This window comes from Leptopilina boulardi, unplaced genomic scaffold (genome assembly GCF_019393585.1).
Source record: "Leptopilina boulardi isolate dan_hultmark-lab unplaced genomic scaffold, ZJU_Lbou_2.1 LbouV2_121, whole genome shotgun sequence".
Classification (NCBI taxonomy): Eukaryota; Metazoa; Arthropoda; class Insecta; order Hymenoptera; family Figitidae; genus Leptopilina; species Leptopilina boulardi.
Genome location: NW_026137665.1, coordinates 4672660 through 4688239, shown reverse-complemented (window position 1 = coordinate 4688239; position 15580 = coordinate 4672660). Strand labels below are relative to the sequence as shown.

Genomic DNA, 15580 nt, shown 5'->3' with positions numbered 1-15580 from the left:
ATATCTATATACATATATATATATAATCATTTTTATGAATCTCAAACTTAACGGTTCTAAAATTGAGGTCGAAAAGTATGACGTCTAATAAAATGAAACGACTTAAGGAAATCATTTTATATATATGCATATGTATGCATGCAATGTTGTCTATATAATCAAATGTCTCGCGAAGAACTAAATGAGTTTAGGTCCCGGAAGTTTTAGACCAATTTAAGTAAATTGAAGATGTCGACGACCGATGTTAATCTTCATTTCACGTTCATTCTTGATTCCCCTCCACTTTTAACCTATCAAATGAAAACTAACTATATTTATATAAAACATTACTTAAAAAAGTGAAATAAAAATAATAGTTGAATTTTCAATTGATTTTTTAACTTTTTAGACCAATTTCGCGAATAATCGGATTTTGGTTAAGGGGGCTAATTTTATTTTAATTTCAGATTTTATTTTATCATTTTCAGCTCAATTTCAGTATTTTTCTGCCATTTGCGGGTCCTTTTTGGTCAATTTTCTTCATTTCATATTGATTTAATACAGTGGCCCAAGCATCAAGACCTGGCCCAACCTACACGAGAAAAATTTTTTTCTTTTAAATGCCTCTAACTTTTACACTTTTGACCCAATCATTTTCTAATGTTCAGAAGAAATATTCCACTTTAGTGTATCTTTCCAACCATATACGAGAGAATTTTAAATTTACCCTAAAACGGAAGTTATGGGCACAAGTCAAAAACTGTCCCAACCATGCTGACTCTCCGCTTTCATTTTTGTAAAACAATTAAAAAAAAATTCTAAAATTAAAAAAGTTATAAAAATTTTAAAACATTAAAATTTGCTTATATTTTTTTCATAGTGTAAAATTATTCAACATTGTTGCATTTGTTTTTTTTTTTTTTTATTTATTCATGCTGTACTTATGCATTTTTTTACAATGTTTTCGTAACAGGAATAATATTGCTTCAGTAGAAATAACCTGAAATGTTATATTGAAAGAGATTTTTCTTGTTTTTTTTTTTAAACTTGTAAAATGTCTTACACGTATATATCGTATTTGGTATATCGAATTCAAAGCACACCTTCTTCCTTTCAGCGCCTGTTCAGATTCATGGTGGCATATCCGTGGAAAAATCCCAGGGTATATCCTTAACCGAAGACCCCGAGGGAGATGTACCTGTTTTCGAACAGACCGCTGCCAATGTTTCCGCCTTGGAAGGTCAAACTGCCTATCTCCCCTGCCGTGTTCGAAATTTGGGCGATAAAGTGGTAAGCAACTATAATCAATAAGCATTCTGTCATATATCGTTAATTAAGTTGTTTTATACTGTATACACATATATGGGGAATTCCACATGAAATTTTTATCACTTTTTTTTTTTTGGCTGAAACATTTTTTTTCGAAATTTTTATGAAAAATATGAAAATAGGTATTTTTTAAATTCCTTATTTGATAAAAATTATGGAAGTTATGATTTTTTTAAATTTAACTATCGTCAGAAGCCGAATACTTTGGAAATGCGTTTTTTTTTGTCATACTATAAAAAATAGTAATATTTTTGAAATTTATTTAATTTTTCTCTTCGATATTTTAAATATGTTGTAAAAAATAAAACGTAACTACAACGAAAGCATTTGAAAAATTAAAATTAATTCTAAAAAGTAACTTTTCTCAAAACTGAAGTAATTCATTTTTGCAATTTTATTTAATCCAGTCTCTGATAAATAAGGAAAGGAAAAAATCACTACTTTCGCATTAATGGGAGAAAGTTTCTTATTTATCAGAGACTGGATTAAAAAAATCAAAAATCTATTAATTTCGATTTTGAGAGTATATTTGGCTTTCGACGATGTTAAATTTAAAAAAAATTATAACTTTCATCATTTATATCAATTAAAAAAATAAAAAAAAAACAATTTAATTTTTCATAAAGATTTCGAAAAAAAAATGTTCAAGTCAAAAAAAAATTTGTACGAAAATCTCACGTGGAATGCCCCCCCATATATAATATAGTAAAATATATTCACTCATCTAAAATGACTTATTAATTTAAAAATAAAAAAAAAAACATAGAAACACTCGCATCTCTTGCGACATCAAATTATATCGATTTTTAATAACAGATCATTAATTTCTTGACGATTTCTTGAAACATATAATACCTATAATTAAATATATATGTCAAAATGGAACATGAAAATAATTTAAATTTCAATGAGATAAATTCAAATTTTTTAATGTTAAAAAACATCTTCTTTTTTACTGTCATTTGTAAAATGACACAAATACCTATAGGTACATTATTATATATATGTATATATATATATATGAAAATATTTCTTGTATATGATTAAAATCAAGAGTATGAAGTCATAAAAAAATCCTCGGGGAAAAAAAACAAAGTAATAAAAATAAAAATTCAAAAAACTTGTTAAAATAAGCAAAAGATATAGTGGTAAAACGATTATTAGGAAAATTTTAGGGCTATGTTACAAAAGATATATAATAGAGATAACAAAATTCTTATGAATAAAATATAAGTTATAAAAATCGTATCTCAGTAGAAATATCTGACATTTTCTATTGACGAATTTAATTTTGTATATTCATAATATTCATCTCATGTATAGATGAAATGAAAGCGCACGTGCAATGAGAAAACTGGTGTCATCAATGAAATTTTATTTAACTCAATTCATGTGGAAAAAAAATTGATTTAATTTTTGATGAATGACTAATGAAAAAAATTGAAAAAAAAACAAATTTTTTTAGATGTGAAAAATTCTTTTAAGAAAGAATCCAACAAATATACATAATCGGAATCATTCTATATTTTTGGAATTTTTACATTAAAAAAAAAACACAATTTAGAATTTGAAAGTGTTTCAGTGCAAATGTAAATAATTTAATTTTTTAGGTCGGTAATTCTGGAAGTACCACTTCCACAAAAAAAGTTTTTACATATGCCAACATTTAGGGCTCAATTAGGGCTAATTTAGTACCACATGCAAAAATTTGGGGCCCTTTACCTATATTTAAAATAACCCTTGGTACTGCTGGCTTGACGTCAAGCTGGAAGTACCACACTATAGAACCTAAATATTTTTCATAATTTCGTCCATAGGAATTTAGGGCTCATTTAGGGCTCTCAACTGGGACTATTAAAAATTTTTAAAAACCACCCCTAAGTACAAAAAAACATGCCTAATTATTTGAACTCGATTTAATCAAACAATAATCATATAGGAATTAAGAGCTAAATTAGGGTTCTTCAATAGCACTAAATTCACTTTTTAAAAGTGCAACCCAACCACCCCAGCCAAGTAACTAATAGATAGTCAACGACAAAAACTACCCTCAACTAGTTAAAACTCAATATTTTCAAAAACAAACACATACGCATTTAAGGCTAATTTAGGGCTCTAAAATATAATTAAATTGGTTATTCAAAAATGATACACCATCTTCAAAAACTACCCCAGAGTAGTTCATACTTAATTTATTGAAAACAAAAATACTTAAGAATTTAGGGCTAATTTAGGGCTCTTAAATGGAATTACATTGGCTGTTTAAAAATGTTACACCAACTTTAAAAACTAGCCTAGAGTAGTTCAAACTTAATTTTTTCAATAAATAAATACTTAGGAATTTAGGGCTAATTTAGGGCTCTTAAAAAAACTTCATTGTGTGTTCAAAAATTATGCACCAACTTTAAAAACTACCGTGGATTAGTTGAAAGTTGAAACTTAATTTTTTGAAGTAACAAATACTTACGAATTTAGGGCTAATTTAGGGCTCTTAAATGGAACTACATTAAGTGTTCAAAAAAGATACACCAACTTTCAAAACTACCCCAGAGTAGTACAAACTTAATTTTTTTTAAAAAATAAATACTTAGGAATTTAGGGCTCGTTTAGGGCTCTCCACTGAGACTATTAAAAATTTTTAAACACCACCCCTAAGTACAAAAAAACATCCCCAATTAATTAAACTCGATTTAATCAAACAATAATCATATAGGAATTAAAAGCTAAATTTAATTTGAAAAAATTAAGTTTGAACTACTCTGGACTACTTTTTAAAGTTGGTGTATCTTTTTTGAACACTTAATGTAGTTCCATTTAAGAGCCCTAAATTAGCCCTAAATTCCTAAGTATTTTTGTTTTTAATAAATTAAGTTTGAACTACTCTGGGGTAGTTTTTGAAGATGGTGTATCATTTTTGAATAACCACACAGTTTTCCTAAAAGTATCAAATTGAGACCAAAAATTGCATCAAATCTTTGCAACGTTTTGATGCACATAAGTTATATCAAAAAGAGATCGTTTTGTGTATTATTTTTAGAAATGATACACGAAACGGTCTCATTTTTTGATGCAAAAAATTTAATCAATTTATATCAATCATGGCCGAATTGAATCGACTCAAAATTAAACGAATTTTTTTCAGATATTTTGGTAATAGTACAAATGGGGAGACCATTTCACTATTTAATTTGAAAATAAAAATAACAGAAAATCAAAGACAATGTGTAATTCGATAATTAAAAAGTGACAGCTTATAAACATAACCTAAAATGCATGAGAAAAAATTTGTCGATAAAATCAATATAGCCGAGCTTTTTAGAAGGTAGATGGCAGCACTCATCTATTTTCTTTCTTTAAATTTTTTCTGAATCGTTTTTATAAAAAGCAAAACTGCCATCTACCTTCTAAAAAGATCGGCTATATTGATTTTATCGACAAATTTTTTCTCATCCATTTTAGGTTATGTTTATAAGCTGTCACTTTTTAATTATCGAATTGCACATTGTCTTTGATTTTCTGTTATTTTCATTTTCAAATTAAATAGTGAAATGGTCTCCGCAATTGTACTATTACCAAAATATCTGAAAAAATTCGTATAATTTTGAGTCGATTCAATTCGGCCATGATTGATATAAATTGATTAAATTTTTTGCATCAAAAAATGAGACCGTTTCGTGTATCATTTCTAAAAATGATACACAAAACGATCTCTTTTTGATATAACTTATGTGCATCAAAACGTTGCAATAGAAAAAGATACAACCAAGTTTACTGTGCAATTTAATTATATTTTAGAGCCCTTAATTAGCCTTAAATGCGTATGTGTTTGTTTTTGAAAATATTGAGTTTTAACTAGTTGAGGGTAGTTTTTGTCGTTGACTATCTATTAGTTACTTGGCTGGGGTGGTTGGGTTGCACTTTTAAAAAGTGAATTTAGTGCTATTGAAGAACCCTAATTTAGCTCTTAATTCCTATATGATTATTGTTTGATTAAATCGAGTTTAAATAATTGGGGATGTTTTTTGTACTTAGGGGTGGTTTTTAAAAATTTTTAATAGTCCCAGTTGAGAGCCCTAAATGAGCCCTAAATTCCTATGGACGAAATTTTGAAAAATATTTAGGTTCTATAGTGTGGTACATCCTGCTTGACGTCAAGCTAGCAGTATCAAGGGTTATTTTAAATATAGGTAAAGGGCCCTAAATTTTTGCATGTGATACTAAATTATCCCTAATTGAGCCCTAAATGTTGGCATATGTAAAAACTTTTTTTGTGGAAGTGGTACTTCCAGGATTTTCAACCTTAATTTTTTACCTATCTGTTGATTGTTTGTTCGGTCATTTGCAATTTCGGACAAAAATGCTAATTCTAACAAATAAAAATTCAGCTCAAAAATAATTATGACAAATGAAATTCCATGAAATGAAAATTCTATAATTATTAATGATTTTTAGAACATAATCATGCTCCTCGACAATATTGTAATTTATACGTATACGTGTGACGTTCCATGAGGAAAGGGACCTTAGCTGCAATAGACGCATTTTCCAGAAAAGGTATTTAAAGTAGAGCGTCCCTGATTGGTTGAGACCCTCCATCGAAAATCAGCCCCACCACCTTACTACTACATCGTTCCTACAGCTCACGCTTACGACAAGTATACTAGTGTAGAAGTGGTGGGGATGGTTTCTGTAGTCCGTGCTGGAACGCGATTAACATGGTCATGATTAATGCTTTATAACAAAAAAACTAAATAGAAAAGTATAATTTTTAACTTTTGTATCTGAAAGAGCAACTCAAGATCTATCGACTGATATCAAAAACTCAATTTTCATTTTTTTGCAGCTAAGGTCCCTTTCCTCATGGAACGTCACACGTATTAAAAGTACATTTATTTAGACGCTTTCACTTGATTTAAAATGGCATATATTAATTTGATTGAATTGAATGTAAAGCGTCTCACCCCCCCCCCTCTCTCTCTCTCTCTCTCAGTTTTCCATTGCACATGCAGCAAGTAATTGGAACCAATTTAGAAACTTATTTCCAGCTTCAAAAGTCAGAAGAACTTAAAGAGCTGAGAAATGAAAAGGGTAGAATTACATAATGTTAGTTCGCGAATTTTCGATAGAAAGTGGGGCTATTGTTGTTGGCACAATCGAAGCCATTTATTCGGTAAAGTGGATGCTGGTGTTAGTCGCTTTGCATTTTCCACTCGACCAGAAATCCGTGGAAATGAACAGGTTCAGCGCCAATCAGACTTACGGTTGCAACGTCCGAATTTCTGTGGTGCGGCACTTTTCGTTACTGATTAAAAATTTATCAAATCATCAAACTGTCAATGAAAATCCCAGTATTCTGTCTTATTAAATAACTCAGTTCATTTTCACTATATTTTATGTAGAGCAATGATTTGATTTTGAAAATGTACAGATTCCATTTTTGTTAATATTTAAATTTCAGAAGTGAAAAAAATTTTTATTTTTCTTTATGAAAAATTGGGTTTTTTTTAAACAAATTTAAAAACTTTGATTTTATGTTCTGAAAGTAGAGGTAAAACTTTTTTATTTTTTGAGGTGTGTACGTTTGACGAATTTTTACCCATATAATTTAATTAATAATATATATTATAGAGAAGATAAATTTTTTTAGTATCCCTTGATGTTACGTGTGTGGATCACTAATTTGAGGTTAGTTTTCCCGTTTTATTTTAATAGCTGAAAGGGCTGAGAGTACCTTATCAGTAAAAGTCTTCCCACTGCCTTTAAAAGACTTTTTAAAATAATTCTTCTATTACTTTAAATATAATTATAAACTAAAAAAAATTTATTTTTATTATTATTATAATTATTGGTTCAAATACAATTTATTTAATTGTAATAAAAATGATTTGCTTTAAGGAAATATTTATTTGATAATAGTTAAGTAACCAATTATTTTAATCAAATACATTTTTGTAAAATAAATTAAATGAAATATAAATAAAATTAAATAAAAATAAATTTTGATAAAAATTAACTATTAGAAATCTATTTCTTTCTTGACAGTAATTTTAATAATAACCTGTATGAGAAAAATGTGTTTTAGTTTTAAAAACATTATTATTCAATATTACCATAAAAATGAACTTGCCTTTAAGCATATATTGTGACAGTCATGAATGTACTGTGATAGTGAAACGTGCTTTAACTATAATGTTTTATTTACGCTTTTAAATTATTTTATACAAATTATTTGTTTTTATTTCCTACGTGATTTTCAATAAACATTGTATGTGAAAAGCCAAAAGTGCACTGTTATCGTCTAAATAATTCATCAAATTACGAGTAAGTACCCGTCGGCCATGTTAAACATACATTGATACCTTTTGTGAGTATCAAAAAATGAGACCGTTTTATACATCATTTTTCAAAATGATCCACACAACTGGTATCAATTTGATATCAATTATGGGCATCAAAACGTTGCATGGATTGAACCAATTTATGGTTTCATTTTGATACCCTCCAGAAAACAGTGTTATTTGAATGAAATAAATTTTGTTTCAGTGCATAAAATTAGAATAAACTGACAATAATTTCCAAAGAATTAAATTTAAAAATATTCAAAACGAAATGCCACATTATTACCAATTGCTGAAATTTTGCACCGGAATAATATCAAAACATAACCTCAATTATAGATTTACTCTGTTCAAGAATTGTGGTGGACCAGTCTTCTCTATATTAAAGTTATTAGATATCCTGTTTAAGCTCTCTGAATTTTTAATGTCAAATGAAATGTCTTTGTTCTGTATTTTTTTTTAAAAAACTATATTATATATAAATATACAAATAAACCAGTGGAAGAAGTGAAAGAAACCACGTGCTCAACGTTGCAGGGTCGCTCATTTTTTAATATAATCGTGTTTTTTTTTCCATGAATATTACATGAATCTGTTGGATTCTGTTCGCGAGGGAAAGATACGCAAACGAGGTCGTCTTGATTTCAAGCCATTTTTATTCCAAGCTGTCTATTTTTGTTATTTGCATTCGAAAGAAAGAAAGAAAGAGATTACATACTATTCAGTGTTGGTAATGAGCTGATTCTCGATAACGAATAATTCCAATTTTCTAATATATTATTTTTTCTTTACTAAATAACTTTTTATTTTATATAATTCTAAAACATATATATATATATATATATTAGTCAGAATGGTATATTCGTTTTCATTAATTATCTTTGAAATTCGATGGACATATAAATGTACTTAAAACGTTCTACAGGTTAAATCGAATTTTCGAGAGAAATATATATATATAAACCCCTATATACCTATATATGTGCATATATATATATAGGTCTAGGAAATGCGTGCCAAATTTCAAGAGTGGTTAACCTCTGGTTAGGTTTAATACCTAACTTTCCTGATTCTGTTCAGTGCTCACGTGATTTGAATCTCTCCCTGAGTGTTAGTTACAAGTTCGAAGAGCTTGAGACTTCACGATGAAATTTTGAGTTAAGCTTTGCCGCACGTCCAATGTTAGACAAGTGATATAGTATTAAAGTAAAATAATGTGGAAAAAAATTACTATTTCTTAATTAACTTATAATGGAAAATATATTAATCATTACACTGAAAAAATTATATTCTAAAAAGAATATCTTCTTGGTGCCTATATTTAAAATTATTTCCCATGCATTTTATTCTTAAAGTTAGAATATAATATTCTTAAAATATAAAAAACTATTCTTAAATTAAGAAATATTCTACAGAGAAAAGAAAAAAAATTCTTAATTTATGAATTGTATCTCATTTTAAGAATATTATATTCTAATTTTAAGAATAAAATGCATGGGAAATAATCTTAAATAGGCGCCAAGAAAAAATTTAAAAAACTTTTTTTTTCAGTCTTAGTATTATTCTGTATATACTCATACTCATATATCAGCAAAACAAATAATTCAAATTTATTTGAACAAATGATTTAGTAGTAAAATAGATACAAAAAAAAATGCAAAAATTTTCTTTGCTAATTAATTAAATAGGATATTTCTGAATCAATATGCTTATTATTCAATACGATAATTAACCAGAATATGTAAAAAAAAGTTTATAAAACGGAAATCATTAATAAAATTTTTCGGTAGTTTTAGTAGTAATTTAGTAGTTTTTAGTAATTTTGCACTAAAATTTTAGTAAAAAACTATATTACTAAATCAATTAGTAATATTTAACTAAAAATTAGTGAAAATTTTCACTAATTCAAATTGAGAGAGTATAGAGTATTGTTTCAACAGATTTAAAGTATCCAGTTATTAATAAGAATAATATGATTTATTTTTAATTATAGTTAAACTATAATATCTAAAATCTAACTATCAACAAAATTAAAGTAAATCGTATAGAAAATATAGTTAATGACATGGCATATATCTATATATACTTTGAAAAGAACATATATAATATACGAAATAATAAAGTCTATAATAAATAAGGTGTGATTGATTATCTCAAACGCCAGAGAGAGAGCATAGCAATTCGAAGAAGTTGGAAGTACGTCTTCTTCTTAACTTTTAACACACATATATAGACGAAAAATCACCTCCTGGAAGTCTGCCCTCTCATCTCAAGATCGATGATTCTAGGATTCGAAAGCTCGCCCCGCATGTTTCCCTCGGGCATAAATTGAACAACCGCGAACTATCATGCATTATTCATGAACTAAGTAATGATACCAGAGGGGGTAAATACGATTAATTTTCGTTCCACAAAACACCAGGTGTCTGTACAAATTGGAGTCAAATTCATTCTCAAGGCCGCTGCAAGCATTGAGAACATGAAACTTTTATCTATATAAACAAAAAAATTTATACTTGACAAAGTAATGTCTTTTGCAAAAGAAAATAAAATGTCTTTGACAAAATACTATACACTGAGAAAAATATGCTATTGAATCAATAGTATTTCTGCCAAAGGTAGAAAAACTATTGATTCAAAAGCATATGCTATAGAATCTATAAAATATTTTACTTTTATAGTATATGCTTTTGAATCAATAATTTTTATACCTTTGACAGAAATGCTGTTGATTCAATAGCATATTTTTCTCAGTGTATGTATTTTGTTGTGTACAAGTAATAATAATAATAATAATAATCATTAATTGCAAATTTAATATCAGATTTGTAAGCAGCGATACTGAAAACCCCCCGAGAAACAAGTTTGAAGTAAATCCTAAAGAATTTTAAATTTTCGTTCGCCATATTAAATCCGCCATTTTGAATTTTGAAAAAGTGACATCTGATTCGTAATCAGCAACCCCAAAAACCCCCGAGTGACAAGTTTCATGTAGAACTGACCATTTAAAAAAAATTTTCCGCCATTTTAAATTTACAAAAAAAATATGCAAAACCTTACGTCATATTCGTAATTAACGACCTCGAAAATCCCCGAAAACAAGTTTAGAGCAAATCCAAAACGATTATTAAATTTTTTCGTCTGCCATATTGGATCCACCATTTTGAATTTTGAAAAACTGACAGTGGATTTGTAATCAGCAACCCCAAAAACCCCCAAGTAACAAATTTCAAGCAAAACTGACTTCGTTATCAGCGACCACAAAAACCCACGAGTAACAAGTATCAGGCAAATCCAAACGATTTAAAAATTTTCAACCGTTATATTGGATCCGGCATTATGAATTTTGAAAAACTGACATCGAATTTGTAAACAGCAACCTCAAAAATCAAGTTTCATTAATCAAGTCTTTAACATCCAAGCAGTTAAATTAATAAGAAAAATAAATATGAAAACATTTGGACAAAAATTCTTTAATGTTATACTCCAAACGGTTCAAAATCCACAGATTTCTTCTTCAGGGAGCCAAAATTAGTAATAATTTAGGCATTAAAAATTGTAAAATCTAAAATGAGATGAGGGTTAATTTTACAATTTTTGATGTCTAACTTATTACTAATCTTGACTCTCTTAAAAAAAAAATTTGTGGATTTCGAAACGTTGGAGTATCATTAAAGAATCTTTGTCCAAATGTTTACGTAATTTATTTCTTTATTAAGGCCAGTTATTTTACAAATGGTTTATCCAATTTTGATTGAAGTGTTTCTTTCTTTCTTTCTTTCATTCGAATATTTATCTAATCAGGCCAATTATTTTTTGTACTTCCAATATTAACAATTTGAAATGCTAATAATGTTGTGACGAAATAATTTTCGTATCAAAAATTAAACTTCTATTTGTACATCATTAAGGTACTAAAATTATGAAGTATTTAGCCCTTTTTTATTAATCTATAAAAAATTATAATGATTAGTATGATATTATGATTAATGATTAGAACAATAAAAAATGATATCAAAAGATTAGATCAAATAAGAATTAGATTAAAAACAGATTATTAGTTCAAAATTTAACCAAACTAATATTTACGACTACATAATTAAAATTTGTGTCCTCTTTATCTATACCTCAATTTATCTATTTTATACAAAACTTTATGTACAGTAGAATCCACAAATGCCTTGTGCTTGCATTGATGCTAAACAACGTATTTTCTAATATTTTTATTGTTTACCACCAACTTGAAGCGCAAGGCATTTGTGGCTTCTATATAGGTACAAAGGTTTCTAAATTCTTCAATGAATTCCTCATGGTCATATCGACGTTCCTACGTGCATCTCACAGAATTAGATCATCTTGTAAACTTTATGTGTTTAATCTTCACTCCTCTATATGCAGTAGGCTGCATTCCTTTTTAGCGCAACTACTTTTGACGTATAGTATATATATTTATTATGATGTTCGTTGCCAAACTGAAGCGTCTTTTCGTAGAAACATTTGCTAAAAATGCTTTCTGCAACTGAATGCTATAAGCCTCGTGAGGCTTATATGATTCTTTTCTCCTTCACTTCGTTCTCGTTCATTCACGATGATCTGTTGCGGTATATAAAGTGCAGTATGGACCACCCCAGAATTCATGGCGCCGCATGAGCGCCAACCACAAATCTGACAGTGAAATTCCCCCCCCCCCACCTTTTCGTCGAGCTTGTTAATCTGAAATACATTCTCCGTTCCGACAAAGTCTCCTTTTCCTCGACGTATATACTGTAACGATCAATTTCAACTCGCCATGATAATTTAAATTTTTACTTCTATTAATATTTTTAAATTAGCTAATGATTTTATTGGATTTTATTAATAATCGCACTCGACTGTATAAGGTTAACTTTAAAGCAAAAACATAGATTTTGATTTTTATTTGTTTTTTCGTTCTGAACAATGTATTCTAGCCAAAAAAATATTTAGTATTAATTTTTTAACACTATAGAATGGAAATATGATTTTTTTTACCCTTTAATGGAAAAACGGGGTGGATTGACACCCCAGATTTGAAACATGTGTGTAAGGTTTCTATTTTACTGAAAACAACTTTTATATAGTGGATTTTTTCCGTTTTTTAATAAGGAAGACAATTGCATAATGCATTTTCTAGTAAAGTGGAAAAAAAATATAAAAATGATGCAAAAAGCAAAAGAGGACAGGAAAAAATTTTGCAAAATTTATATTTTTTTTATAATAGTGCAGTTTCTCAACAAGATGGCTTATTTCGAAATATCCAGCAGTTTTCAAAAGATGAATAGAGACACTTTAAGAATAAAATATTGACTTTTGCATTATTTGAAAATATAAAATTTTTTTTAAAAAATTAAGCGACGAAAATTAAGGACAATTGACGCGTCAATCACTTCCAGAAACATATCTATCGCTCTAACTCTCCAAAATCGATTGTCAGATGTACAAAATGAATTATGATTAGGATCCCGATCCAAAAACATCAGTGGCTAAGTCGTGATTGTACCTTAAACTTCGCGTGGGGTTCCAAACCACCCGAGTTTTCCATTTTAGGATTAAATATAATTATTTCAGCACTAAAGGAAAATAGATTAAGCAAAAAAATGATTGTTTCTAAACATATTTCGAACATTTTTATCTATCCTCCTATCTTAAAAACGAGACGTGTAATTGCTTAACTTTAAGTGTAGATATACCTATCGTTATTGGTAGAATTCAAAATTATGAATTGTGATTGGTCAAAACTAATGACATACTTTCATCAGATACTTAACTTGCAGCTAACTTCAAGTATAGACACATTTTTCTTTATTGGTTATTTTGCACATTCTTCTTAATTATTATTGGTTAATTTTTGTATTTGAAAATAAAATTTAATATTTAAAAAAAAATAAATATTTTGCATGAAACATTAAATATTTTCTTTAAGGTGTGCTTTCACCATTTTTTGTTCATATCATGTTGATGCATTTTAAAGGGTAAGAATAGTACTTTCAGATGCTATAAGGATCTTTTTAAAAAAAAATTCTATGTTAATGTTACACGACCTCAAATATGGCCAAAAATGGTCTTTTCTGTACTTTTAGGTTAGAATATCTTGAAAATCTGACTTGCTGGGTCAATTCTGAGGTCAAATTCGGATTTAGCAAATCAAAATACTTTGAAAAAGTATAGTCTGATTCTTGGTTCTGAAGTAGGCCAAAATTTTGTCAGCCTGTGTTATCAGTGATTATAGTGATTTCACTATTAAAAATAATTTTTTTGTATTTTTATACAGTGACTTCAGTTTTTGTGTTATAAAGATGTTATGAACTGGGCAAGAAAAATGTATTGTGTATTGTATTATTTTTCTTTGTTATTGTGATATTTAATTGAATTTATTTGTTTACTAACTTTTTTTATTGATTAGTGATACTGATTGAAAAAAGTTTTCTCTATTAAAATCACCAATTAATAAAATAATGATTTTTTCGTAAGTAAGGTCCAGGTCACATATATATACAAAATTATACATTTAAAATTAATAAATAAATTTTATGAGTCGTTCAAAATTTTATGTTATTAAATTACAAAAAATTAATACGCGCGTACAAGCGCGCAGCCGGTCTCGTAAATCAAATGGATTAAGTTTTTTTTTTTTTGTAGACTTAAATTGAGATTGTTGCAGGCCAATTGCAGAATGATTTCCGTGTCAATTCCAAACCATTTTTGGACTGATTTCGGATTTGTTTTTTTGCCCGAACTGTTACGGATCATTTTCAAACTATTACAAACTAATCTGTTCGGAATTAATCTGGAATCAGTTCGAAATTTTAAGCAGGCTACATCAACCTTAGTTCGTCTCAATACTTAATGATCTGATTGTGTATCTCTCAAGAATTATTTTCTTTGATTATCTGTATTCAATTTTTGTTCTAATTTCATTAATGAAATTTAAAGTTTATAAATAGAAACAAATTAATAAACATCAGATTTGCCATTTCGATTAAAATTTTGGTATCCAATGGTAATTTCAATCTTGTTTCGAAAGGAATTCGTTTCCTTTTTCCATCCATCTCAGATAGTTAATATTCCGAACTCGTTTTTGCAGTTGCCATAAAAATTCTCTTCGTCACTTGAAAAGGAAAACTTTTTACCTCTCGATACAAAGATGGCAAGGTTCAATTTCTTATTTTTTTCTTTTTTACTTTTTTCTTTCTCTTTTCTCTTGTCGACTCTCGTGTAACCGTCGTCAGTCTTACTTCCCTATATATACATGTATTCTGCTACGAGCTATACATATAGGAGGATACTTTATGTTTCCAAGACCCGTTCGATGCTCTTAAGTACGTGACGTAATTTCTTTTCATCGACGCCGGTAACAGCCGAGATAGGGTGAAAGGAAAAAGAGAGGAGAATGAATGTGGATGAGTAGGGCGGTTTTGAAGCTAATAACGATTTCGACGCTTTATCCGACAAGCGGACGATTTATGAGCCATTGGGTCCTATAGACCTCTTGACCGCAAATTGCGTAATTAAATTATCGATGGATCATATAATTTTCATTATTAACGTTCCAATGGATGAAATATGCCAAATCACAGTATATATATGTGAGCTGTATAATTTTTTGGGTGCGTAAATTTTTGCTTTTAGTAAATATTAGCTTGTTCTGAGTCAAGAGAGAGAGAGAGAGAGAAATCGTTATCTTCGAAAACTGATTTATCGTCTCTGGTAAAATATTACTGTGCTCCCGAGACACTTTACATTGTCTCTATATATATATGTTAAAATTATTCTTTCAAGAGCAAAAATTCATTTATTTTTCTTTTAAAATTATTTTCTTCATAAAAATTACAATATCCTCTCTTTTTAATCTCTTTTAGTGATTCGCGTCTTTTTCATTCTTTCACTATAATTGAGAAAAAGTTTTATTTGGTCCA

At 28.4% G+C, this 15580-nt stretch overlaps 1 protein-coding gene across 1 annotated transcript in view; it reads left to right on the top strand.

The window, feature by feature from the left end:
- LOC127285429 (lachesin-like) overlaps nt 1–15580 on the top strand; it is a 195179-nt gene that overhangs the window by 96710 nt on the left and 82889 nt on the right. Inside the window, exon 3 of the mRNA XM_051311434.1 lies at nt 1097–1269. Coding sequence (XP_051167391.1) covers nt 1097–1269 — 173 coding nt within the window. The remainder of the gene's footprint in view (nt 1–1096; nt 1270–15580) is intronic.